The sequence below is a fragment of the Sus scrofa genome, chromosome 11, assembly GCF_000003025.6.
Source record: "Sus scrofa isolate TJ Tabasco breed Duroc chromosome 11, Sscrofa11.1, whole genome shotgun sequence".
Lineage (NCBI taxonomy): Eukaryota > Metazoa > Chordata > Mammalia > Artiodactyla > Suidae > Sus > Sus scrofa.
Genome location: NC_010453.5, coordinates 3,938,092 through 3,950,403, shown reverse-complemented (window position 1 = coordinate 3,950,403; position 12,312 = coordinate 3,938,092). Strand labels below are relative to the sequence as shown.

The following is a 12,312-nucleotide window of genomic DNA, read 5'->3' as shown; positions in this document are numbered from 1 at the left end:
TTTTTTTTTAGGGCCCCACCTGTGGCATATGGAAATTCCTAAGCTGTGGGTCCATGCACAGCTGCAGCTTGTAGCCTTGTAGCAATGCTGGATCCAAGCTGCATCTTTGACCTATGCCTGCTTGCAGCAGTGCCAGATCCTATACCTACTGAGTGAGGCTAGGGATCGAACCTGCATCCTTATGGATACTAGTTGGGTTCTTAACCCACTGAGCCACAGTAGGAACTCCCTGATGTTGAGCATCTTTTCATGTGTTTTTTTGCCATCTGTATGTCTTCTTTGGAGAAATGTCTATTTATATATTTTGTGCATTTTGGGGGGTTAGGTTTTTTTTTTTTAATATATTGAGCTGTGTGACTTTGTATATTTTGGAGATTAATCCCTTGTCAGTTGCTTCATTTACAAATATTGTCTTCCATTCTGTGGGTTGTCTTTTCATTTAGTTTAGTGTTTCCTTAGCTGTGCAAAAACTTTTAAGTTTAATTAGGTCCCAGTTGTTTTTATTTTAATTTTTCTAGGAGGTGGATCCAAAAGGCTATTGCTGTGGTTTATGTCAGAGGGTGTTCTGCCTAGTTTTTCTTCTAAGATTTTATAATATGTGGTCTTATATTTAGGTCTTTAATCCATTTTGAGTTTATTTTTGTATATGGTATTAGAGAGTGTTGTAATTTCATTCTTTTACATGTAGCTGTCCAGTTTTCCTAGCACCACGTATTGAAGACACTGTCTTTTCTCCATTTTTGTTCTTGCCTCCTTCATTGTAGATTAGTTGACCATAGTGCATGAGTTTTATTTCTGGGCTTTCTATCCTGTTCTGCTGATCTATATTTCTGTTTTTGTACCAGTACCAAACTGTTTTAATGACTGTAGCTTTGTAGGACAGTCTGAAGTCAGGGAGCTTGATTCCTCCACCGCCATTTTTCTTTCTCAGGATTGTGTTGACTATTCAGAGTCTTTTGTGTTTCTATACAAACTTTAAAATAGTTTGTTCTAGTTTTACGAAAAAAGCCATAGGTAATTTCATACAGATTGTGTTAAATTTGTATATTATCTTGGGTAATACAGTCACTTTGACAATATTTATTCTTCCAATCAAAGAGCATGTTGTATCTTTCCATCTGTTTGTGTCATCTTTGATTTCTTTTGTCAGCATCTCATAGTTTTCAGAGTATAATTCTTTTGTCTCTTTAGGTAGGTTTATTCCTAGGTGTTTTATTCTTTTTATTGTGATGGGATTGTTTCCTTAATTTATCTTTCTGTTCCTTCATCAGTGTATAGAAATTCAAGAGATTTCTGTGTATTAATTTTGTATCCTGCAACTTTACTGAATTCATTCATGAGCTCTAGTAATTTTCTGATAGCTTCTTTAGGATTTTCTATGTATATTGTCATGTCATCTACAAACAGGACAGTTTTATTTCTTTTCCAATTTGGATTACTTTTATTTCTTTTTCTTCTCTGGTTGCCATGGCTTGGACTTCCAAAAGTATGTGGAATAAAAGTAGCAAGAGTGGACATCCTTGTTTTGTTCCCTATCTCAGCGAAGATTCTTTCAGTTTTTCATTGAAAATGAGGCTTTGTCATTTATGGCTTTTATTATGTTGGGGTATGTTCCCTTTATGCACGTTTTTCTGGAGGGATTTTTAATCATAAATGGGTGTTGGATTTTGTCAGTAGCTTTGTGTGCAGCTATGAAATGATCATTTTTTTTTCTTTTTAGGGATACACCTGTGGCATATGGAAATTCCCAGGCTAGGGATCGAATTGAAGTCACAGCTGCCAGCCTATGCAGCCATAGCAATGCCAGATGCAAGCCATATCTGCGATGTATGCTGCAGCTTGCAGCAACACTGGAACCTTAACCCACAGAGTAAGGCCAGGGATTGAACCTGCATCTTCATGGATACTAGTTGGGTGCTTAATCACTGAGCCACAAGAGAAGCTGATCATATGATTTTTCTTCTTCAATTTGTTAATGTGGTGTATCACACTGATTGATTTGCAGATATTGAAAAATCCTTACATCCCTGGGATAAGTCCTACTTGATCATGATGTACAATCCTTTTAATGTATTGTTGGATTCAGTTTGCTAGTGTTTTGTTGAGGGTTTTTTCATCTATATTCATGAGTGATATTGGCCTATAATTTTCTTACTTCGTGGTATCTCTGTCTGGTTTTGGTATCAGGGTAATGGTGGCCTCATAGGATGAGTTTGGGAATGTTCCTCCCTCTGCAGTTTTTTTGAGAATAGTTTCAGAAGTATAGGTGTTAATTCCTCTCTAACTGTTTGATAAAGTTTGCCTGTGGAACAGTCCATTCCAGTTTCAATTTTAGTACTTGTGGTTGGTCTGTTCATATTTTCTATTTCTTCCTGGTCCAGTCTTGGAAGATTGTACCTTTCTAAGAACATGTCCACTTTTTCTAGGTTGTCCACTTATTGACGTATGGTTGCTTGTAGTAGTCTCTTGTAATCTTTTGTGTTTCTATGATGTCTGTTGTAACTCTCCTCTTTCATTCTAATTTTATTGATTTGAGCCCTGTCTCTTTTTTCCTTTCCTTTTCTTTTTTTTTTTTTTTTTTTTTTGTCTTTTTGTCTTTTGAGGGCTGCGCTTGTGGCATATGGAGGTTCCTAGGCTAGGAGTCTAATCAGAGCCATAGCCGCCAGCCTAAACCAGAGCCACAGCAATGCAGGATCCGAGCCACGTCTGTGACCTACACCACAGCCCACGACAACACCAGATCCTTAACCCACTGAGCAAGGCCAGGGATCAAACCCACAACCTCATGGTTTCTAGTTGGAGTCATTTATGCTGTGCCATGACGGGAACTCTTCTGTTTTTCTTATTGAGTCTGACTAATGGCTTATCAGTCTTGTCAATTTTTTGAGAAGTACCATTTTTTAGTTTCATTGATCTTTTCTATTCTTCTCTTTGTCTCTGTTTCATTTATTCCTTCTCCAGTCTTTATTTTTTTTTTCGTAGTTGCTTAAGGTGTAAGATTATCTTGTTTATTTGAGAGTTTTCTTATTTCCTGAAGTAAGCTTGTACTGCTATAAACTTCCCTCTTAGAACTGTTTTTGCTACATTCCATAGGTTTTGGATCTTTGTGTTTTTGTTTTCATTTGTCTCTAGGTATTTTTTGATTTCCTATTTAATTTCTTCAGTGATCCATTGATTGTTTAGCAATGTGTTGTTTACTCTCCATGTTTTTTTTTTTTTTAACAGTTTTTTTTTTCTTGCAGTTGATTTCTAGTCTTACAGCGTTGTGGTTGGAAAAGATGCTTGATATAATTTCAGTTTTCTTAAACTTACTGATGCTTGATTTGTGGCCTATAGTATGATCTATCCTGGAGAATGTTCCATTTGTGCTTGGGAAGAATGTGTATCCTGCTGTTTTTGGATGGAATGTTCTATAAATGTCAGTTAAGTCTTTCTGGTCTAATGAATCATTTAAGGCCCTTGTTTCCTCATTGATTTTCTGTTTGGATGATCTGTCCATTGCTGTAAGTAGGACGTTAAAATCCTCCGTTAATATTGTGTTATTGATTTCTCCTTTTTTGGCTGATAGCTGTTGCCTTATATATTGAAGTGCTCCTATGTTGGGTGCATATGTATTGTTACAATTGTTACATCTTCTTCTTGGGTTGATCCTTTGATCATTATATAATGTCCTCCTTTGTCTCCTATAATCATCTTTATTTTAAAGTCTATTTTGTCCCATATGAGTATTGCTACCTCAGATTTTTTTTTTTTGTCTTTTTTTTGCTATTTCTTTGGGCTGCTCCCGCGGCATATGGAGGTTCCCAGGCTAGGGGTCTAATCGGAGCTGTAGCCACCAGCCTCCTCCAGAGCCACAGCACTGCAGGATCCAAGCCACATCTGCAACCTACACCACAGCTCACGGCAACACCGGATCGTTAACCCACTGAGCAAGGGCAGGGACTGAACCCGCAAACTCATGGTTCCTAGTCGGATTTGTTAACCACTGCGCCACGACGGGAACTCCCAGATTTTTTTTTTTTATTTTGGTGCATATGTGTCCCAAGAACTAAAGTGGGTCTCTTGAAGACAGCATGTGTATGGGTCTTGTTTTGTATCCATTCACCCAGTCTGTGTCATTTGGTTGGAGCAATTACTCCATTTACTTTTAAGGTAATTATTGATAAGTATGTTCTTATTGCAATTTAAAAAATATTTTACTTTATTTTATTTTTTGTCTTTTTAGGGCTGCACTCTCAGCATATGGAGGTTCCTAGGCTAGGGGTCCAATTGAAGCTGTAGCTGCTGGCCTATACCACAGCCACAGCAACGTGGGATCTGAGCTGTGTCTGCAACACGCACCACAGCTTATGGCAATGCCAGATCCTTAACCCACTGAGCAAGGCTAGGGATCAAACCCGTATCTTCATGGATGCTAGTTGGATTCGTTAACCACTGTGCCATGACAGGAATTCCCGTATTGCCATTTTGTTAATTGTTTTGGATTTGTTTTTGTTGGTCTTTTTTTTCTTCTTTTTCTCTTTTGTTTTCTTCTCTTTTGGTTTGATGACTAGTATTTTGTTTGAATTGCTTTTTCTTATTTGTTTACCTATTGTAGATTTTTGGGTGTGGTTACCATGAGGTTTTGATATATGTGTGGGTACACACACACACACACACACACACATGCACACGTGTGCACACGTCACACAAGATTGTTTTAAGTTGTTGGTCTCTTAATTGTAAGTGCGTTTCCAACATCTTGCATTTGTATTCTCCTCTTCTCATGATGACTGGTTTTGATATCATGTCCGTGTGTGGGTGAATTCCTGTCTTTGCTGTGTTTGTTTTTACTGGTGAGCCATCTCATTTCTAATTTTCTTGTTTCTTGCTGTGGGCTTTTCTCTTCCACCCAGAGAAGCTCTTTTCAGTTACAACCCTCCTCCCATAACTCAACTGTATTAATTTAACATGTAAGCCTGAGATGCAGGTATATAAAGCAGTGTAAATAGATCCCATGAGCATTTTCTAGATATTTTAAAGTAAATTTGCATGAAATTAGGTTGGATTCATATTGGAGAATTATTCCCTCAAACATACTACTTCTTTGAAAATGAATACATCACTACATTTTAAGCATCATATTCATTTTTCTGAGGTTCCCTTTTCTTCTTTCCCTGAGTTTAAAGAGTCATTACAATAAGTATCTCTTTGACTTGAAACGTACTCTCACTTCCAGATAAAAAGTCCTCCTCATCCCCTCCTCCTCATCTCCTGCATTTAACAAAATCCTTCTTCAATACTCTGCTCAGCAGTCTCTCTGCGACCCCTTCCTGCACCCCCACCCTGTGTTGTTGCCGCTACGCTCGTGTTCAGCACCATCATGGAGCTCATCGTGCTGTGGTTTCTGACTTGTCCTCCTTTCTCAAGCTGCATCCAGTCCTACATCCCCGAGGACAGGGTCCATCTCTTAGTAGATCTTGTATCTTGATGCTTCCCATACCACCTATTACGTGGGTGGTCGGTGCTTAACTAATAGTTTGAAAACCATTTTATGTCTATGTCCATATAATTATACTGTTAACAATAATTTCCATGGAGAAGACCCCCACAATCTTGAAATGTAACAATGCAAACAACAGTGAATAAAGGTAACATGGTTCCTCTGATTTTATTTCACAGATCACACTTCCCCCAGCTTTTGGTTTGACATTTTGATGTTCATTATCTTGTACCACAATCTCATCCCCATTAGTCTTCTGGTCACTCTGGAAATTGTGAAATCCATTCAGGCCATGTTTATAAACTGGGTGAGTATTAACATCAGGAAGTTTAAAAAAAATCTCTCTTGAGCTCTGGCTTTGGTTTCAAGAATCTGTTTAGGTTCTTACGATGGATCAATGCAGCTGATGGGCCAGCTGCACCTTTGCAAGGCATGCCAAGCCTTGGTGTGAAGCAGTGCCTGGGCCTCTCTGCTTCCTGCTTGAGGACAATGTAGTTTTTTCCATATTTTTTCCCTAGCCAAAAAGAAAGATTTAGGAGTTGGTGGCCTCATAGCAAGTGTAGGGAAATAGTCAACCATTAAAACTTAAAATGCTTATGAAGGAGGAGAGCCCAGTAGACTTACAGTAGGTTTACAGATCTTGGCAAGAATGACAAACAAAGCCCTTCCTGTATCCCTTCAAATTAAGGAAAGGTTTTCTTAGGTGACAACCATGTGTTGACTGAATTTAGTACATTGTAAGTTGTGCCTGCATGAATTTTCCATTTTGAATGTGGGGTTACAACTTTTAATTATATTGTGAAATATTTTCCTTGAAATAAAATTCTTGCTAGCTGTCACATGAACATGATACCCACAAGATGTCAGTGAACTACCATCATTTTCACGGGAATATTATTTTAGCAACCACACAATTAGACAAAGAGCTTTCAGATGCATTCCCATTGAGTTTTTGCAGTGGCTCTATGAATAGTGCTGTGAGATTACTGCTCCCGTTTGATACATGCAGTTCCAGAGACACACTCAAGGCTGAGGCACAGTCTTTCGGAGGCAGAGCTGTGGTTTTCAAATCCCACCACCTTGATCTTTCTTTCTACTTGGCATTGCTTCTCCTGAAGTGACTCTGCCAACATATGTGAAAAACTAGCACATATGGGTCCCAACCCAAGTATTTTAGACTCTCCATTGTGAATTCTTTCTAAATACCAGGCACCTTGGGAGATCAGTGGGCAGTATAGCCTTTCTGGAAACCTTTTGAGCTAAGTTCTGACTGTGTAGCTTGGCTGTCTTGTTCCCTGCAGGATGAAGATATGCATTATGAGAGAAACGATGTCTATGCCATGGCCAGAACATCCAGTCTTAATGAGGAGCTCGGGCAGGTGAGAGCCCCTTAAGGGCTGGGCAGTGTGATAGGAACTTCACAGAAGGTGAATCTAGGGAGGGTGTGTACAGAGTTAAAGTTCCAAATTCAGCCATGGTCTGTAGGTAATATCACATCCACATGGAAGTTCAGAAATATAATTTGTTCAAAATATTGATAATATTGCATCATGTGTTGCAAGTGACAGACGTAATATAGGTTATTGTGTGCTTACGAAGGAGTGAAAGAGCTAGAGGGACAGGCAGGAGAAGTTGCTGGGAGCTCCCAGGGTTTCATTTGGCTTTCAGGGAGCCAGAGAGACCCTGGAACCTGGGGGGTGGCCATATTCCTGCTTCCCTAAACAAGTGACCCAGAGGGAAGCATCCAAAAGCTGTTACAAAATTTCACATCTGGCAAGGCCATGTATCTGCTCACAGCTGCCAGAAGGGAAGTGATCGAGCTTCTATTTCTTTTCTAAAAACTCTTCTCAGTGGTGGAATCTAACGTGCTGACAAGAGATTGGGAGAAATGTAGCCTTGGGCCTCTCATCCCTGCCATACAAGAGAAGGAGGTGGGAGTAGTGTCGGATTACCAAGACACAGATGTTGGTTTCCCTTTAAGTGACAGTGGCGTCTTTACGAGTGTAAATTCAGTTTTAAAAGATCCCACAATTATTTGTCAATTATTCTGCAGTAAAGCTGGGAAAAAATGACAACAACTCTCACAGTTGTATAGGACCTAAAGGAGTAAGACTTACAATTGTTATTTTTTCCTATCTACTTTTTGTTGTCTGTCTCTGTCTCTTTCTTTCTGCCTCTGTCTCGCTCTCTCTCTGTTTACTAGATTATAATTTTCCCTCTTTCAGTTAGTTGGAGGTCACATATAAATTATGGTCAAAAGCAGAATTTTGGAATTAAACTTCTTGAGTGTGAATCCTGCTTTCACCATTTATCAGCAGCGGCACCGATACCGCAAGAGAAGAACATTACAGACTGATATCCCTGATAAACTTGGTTGCAGAAATCCTCTGCAAAGTATTAGCAAACCCGTCGGTGACACATTAAAAGGATCGTTCCTCACGATGACTTATTCTGTGAATGCAAGGCTGGTCCAACAGCACAAATCAGCTCATGTGATATTCCACATTAATAAAATGAAGGGTAAAAATCATGTAGTCATCTCAGTAGGTGCAGAAAAAGCCTTTGACCAAACTCAGCATCTGTGTCTGATAAAAATTTCAGCAAGTGAGTATGGAGGGAACACACCTCCGCATAGTAATGAAGGCTGTATATGACAAGCTCACAGTTAAACTTACACTCAGGGAACAACTGAAAGTTTTCCCTGTAAGATCACAGATATAATAAGGATGCCCACACTTGCTACCTTTATTCAACTTAGTACTGGAAGTCCTCGCCGTAGCAGTTAGGCAAGAAAAGTAAGTAAAAGGCATCCAAATCAGAAAGGAAGAATTAAAGCTGTCTCTTTTAGCAGAAGACATAACATGCATAGAAAACCCTAAGCCTATAAGCACTAATCAACGAATCCATCAAAGGTGCATGCTACCAAAGCAGTATACAAAAGTCAGTTGTGTTCCTAAAAATAAAAACAGGTAAATGTGCATGAAGGCTTATGCCTTTTATTAGCATTTTGGGTGACTTTATTTAACAGTAGTTAGCATCCATCTCTTCTTTCCAGACGTTGCGAAGTTAAAACTGTTTAACTACACACTGCTTCGCAGCGTCCCTTGGACAGAAAGGATCGCCTGCAGGCTGAGCGTTGCTCTTGTTGTCGTGATTCAGATGGCTTCGAATTTGGTTTTCGCTCTCATCTGGGGTAAACATAGGCATCCATATATCAACATCTCCTTACCCAGTTACTGTTTTCTCGATTCTTTTAATGAGGTTTCTTGTGGCTGGAAAATGAACCTGGACTTCTGAATTTCTTAGGTTTGATGCCTTGAGGTTTACTTTGCGTATTTCTATAGAATTTCGCCTCTCGTGTAAAACAGAGAGAATATGGCCTCTGAAGGAAGTATAAGTATTAAAGATAGGATTCTAATAGACTGGACTTCTTGTTTTCTAAAAAGTCACATCCTTTGAGGATTTAAAGGGAAAGAATGCTGTCTTATCTTTGCTCTCTCTTAATCCATTTTATTTGATTTTGTTGTTTTTAAAACTTTTTATTGTTTTTTTCCTTCTGTACAGCATGGTGACCCAGGTACACATTTATGTTGCTTATCATGTTAATTGTTCCTTTTTTCTTTTTAAAAATCTTGCCATGTATTTTATTTTTTAATTCCTCAATGAATTTTATTACATTTATAGTTGTGCACAATCGTCACAACCAAATTTTATAGCATTTCCATCCCAAACCCTCAGTGAATCCACTCCCCCCCCCCAACTTTTCTCATTTGGAAACCGTAAGTTTTTCAAAGTCTGTGAGTCAGTATCTGCTCTGCAGAGAGGTTCGTTGTCTCCTTTTTTAAAGATTCCGCATGTAAGTGGTAGCATTTGATGTTGGTCTCTCATTGACTGACTTCACTTTGCATGATCATTTCTGGGTCCTTCCATGTTGCTGCAAATGCGGTTATTTCTTTCCTTTTAATGGCTCAGTAATATTCCATTGTGTATCTTTTTAGTTAAATTTAAAATGTATTTCTTCTTTGTGTAGGTGAAATACTTATTCTCTGATAAGACAGGAACCCTCACTTGTAATATTATGACATTTAAGAAGTGTACCATTGCGGGTATAATTTATGGGTAAGTGTTTTTATTGCCATACTCTGTTAGAAAGTCTCGTTTTTTTCTTAAAAAAATTAATGAGCCTTTACTTACTCCAGAACTTACCTTAACTTCTAATCCTATAGCTATATCTGAATGAGACTGCAACTTCCTACACCTTAAATGAAAACATGCAGTTTTTTAAAAACTGTTTTCACATCTGCTTTTACACATGATGAGAATTCCTAAAGAGTTTTGTTTTTATGGCCTTTTAACCATCATATTTCCTCCCTCATTTCCCTTAGAAACCAGTCAGACAGAAATGACGTTGATGAGGAAAACTCGAGGTAAGGAGGTAACATCCTTTTCTCCTTTGCCTGTGTTCCTTTTCCCTTGCAATGGACTTTTTTTTTTTTTTTTTTTTAAATCAGTCTGATGTACACTTAGCACAGCCTCCTTGTCCTGACCTTAGTGGCAAGTTCCCAGGAGGTTCCCCTGCGTAGATCTTTCCCATGTGGTATTCAAAGAACCTGAAATCTAGACCTCAGCTGACTGCCTTGGTGGCAGGTTACTCCACCTCAAACTGTAAAACCATAGAGTCTCCAACACAAGGTGAGGTGTCTTCAGATGCCATTTTGCAGCCCGAGGCCCGGGAGAATGGATAGTTTTGCAGACCTCTAAGAATTTTCTAGTTGTAAGTGTGACTTGGTGAAAACAGAACATGGGCATAGAGTCAACATAGATCTGTTTGATGACTGACGGGTGCCACCAGGAACTTTCAGTTAAAATGAATCTTATTTTTTCTTCTTCAGTGATCGTCCTTGTCCCATCACAGAGTCCTCTGAATTCAGTGACCCAAAATTACTGGAGAACTTTGAAGAGGACCATGTAAGTTTGCTGTGTTCACTCTAAGTCAGCAGGGAAATGCTATAGACCTTGAAAATTTACATATGGTTTCCTAAAAGGTGTGGTCTTCTGAGCACAGGAAGAGAGAGGGAGTCTTTTGTTTTGTTTTGTTTTGTTTTTTTGTCTTTTGTCTTTTTAGGGCCATACCGTGGCACATGGAGGTTCCCAGGCTAGGGGTCCAATTGGAGCCACAGCTGCCGACCTACACCACAGCCACAGCAATGCCAGCTCCAAGCTGCGTCTGTGACCTACAACACAGCCCATGGCAACGCCAGATCCATAACCCACTGAGCGAGGCCAGGGATCGGACCTGCAACCTCATGGTTCCTAGTGGGATGTGTTTCTGCTGCGCCAAGACAGGAACTTCAGAGTCTTGAAATTTATCTTTGGTGTCCACATAGTAAGCAAGAGGTTTTACATCGTATTCTGAGCCGAGCCGTGAACATGCGTGTGAATGACTTCAGACACACACGAACGCTCTGCTGTGTAGCCAGCTGTGTAATCCTGTCTCGATCCGCTTTGAAACTTTTTGATTTGATCACATGCTACCAGTATTCTCACTTACCTATTTTAAGGTACTGATCTGATTTGAAATCTTATCTTCTTAAAAATAAAAGTGATCTTTAAAAACACAGATCGATACATGTTCCTCCTTTGCTCGAGACCCTTCTGAGAACTGGCACCACACTGAAGATAAAATCTTGACCTCAGTGTTGTGGTGCTGTCTCTGCCCAGCCTCACTCTCTGTGATTGGTCCCCACGGTCAAGATGCTGGAGTTACACTTTTTTTTTTTTGCCTTTTTTTTTCCCATTTCTTGGGCCGCTCCCATGGCATATGGAGGTTCCCAGGCTAGGGGTTGAGTCAGAGCTGTAGCTGCCACCCTATGCCAAAGCCACAGTAACACGGGATCCAAGTCGTGTCTGCAACCTACACCACAGCTCACGGCAACACCGGATCTTGACCCACTGAGCAAGGCCAGGGATCGAACCCGCAACCTCGTGGTTCCTAGTCGGCTTCATTAACTACTGAGCCACGATGGGAATGCCTGGAGTCACTCTTGTCTTGAAGCTCCACAAAGTATCGGTGTCCTGACTTTGGGGCCTGGGAAAATGCTACATCCTTTGCCTCCTGTGTGCCACTGACACATGAGAACCCACACCCATGACTGACCTTTCCACTTGGGGCTTAATTTAAACATTTGAATATGTTTCTTTTTCCCTGACCACCTACCTAAACTAGGCCCCCATCTTCTCTCTCACAGCCCTCTTTGTTTCCTGCAGCTTTGAGAGAACCTGAATCCCCAAGGAGAACAGAAGCTCCAAGAGAGCAGGGCCACCCTGCTCCCTGAGGTCTCCCCAGCCCCCTGCCTTGTCCCCAACTCAGTGCCCACTCCCCAGACACACTTTGAACACATGGAGTGGTTTTTAGCTAGTGCCTGACTCTCTTTGGACCTGAAGTGAAACAGCTGGTACTGATTTCTGGTTGTATATGACTCACATATGTGGCAGGACATGGGAAGGGACTCACTAGTGCTGTCTCTCTTTTGCAGCCCACGAAAGAATATATAAAGGAATTTCTCTTCCTGTTAAGCGTGTGCCACACTGTTGTTCCTGAGAGAGATGGAAATAATATAAGCTACCAGGCCTCCTCTCCAGGTAGGTGCTGTGAGCTGGAGAGCAGCTGGCAGGGATGGGCCCGCAGAAGAGGTGATGCCCTCACTGGTCCCCTGATGGATCCTCTCTGGTGTCTCCCTGAAATTCTCACCAGTCAGGGGCACTCATGGGACAGAGCAGCCCGGAGCCACTCTGCAGCTCTAGGGCTCCACCGTCCGCACACCTGAAAT

The 12,312-nt window shown here is 40.5% G+C and overlaps 1 protein-coding gene across 1 annotated transcript in view; it reads left to right on the top strand.

Annotated features, from left to right (window-relative positions):
• Window positions 1-12,312, top strand: part of LOC100625134 (phospholipid-transporting ATPase IB) — a 161,506-nt gene that overhangs the window by 50,185 nt on the left and 99,009 nt on the right. Inside the window, exons 13-18 of the mRNA XM_021065491.1 lie at window positions 5,662-5,789; window positions 6,784-6,861; window positions 9,513-9,601; window positions 9,868-9,909; window positions 10,375-10,450; window positions 12,019-12,124. Of these exons, the coding sequence (XP_020921150.1) occupies window positions 5,662-5,789; window positions 6,784-6,861; window positions 9,513-9,601; window positions 9,868-9,909; window positions 10,375-10,450; window positions 12,019-12,124 (519 nt within the window). The remainder of the gene's footprint in view (window positions 1-5,661; window positions 5,790-6,783; window positions 6,862-9,512; window positions 9,602-9,867; window positions 9,910-10,374; window positions 10,451-12,018; window positions 12,125-12,312) is intronic.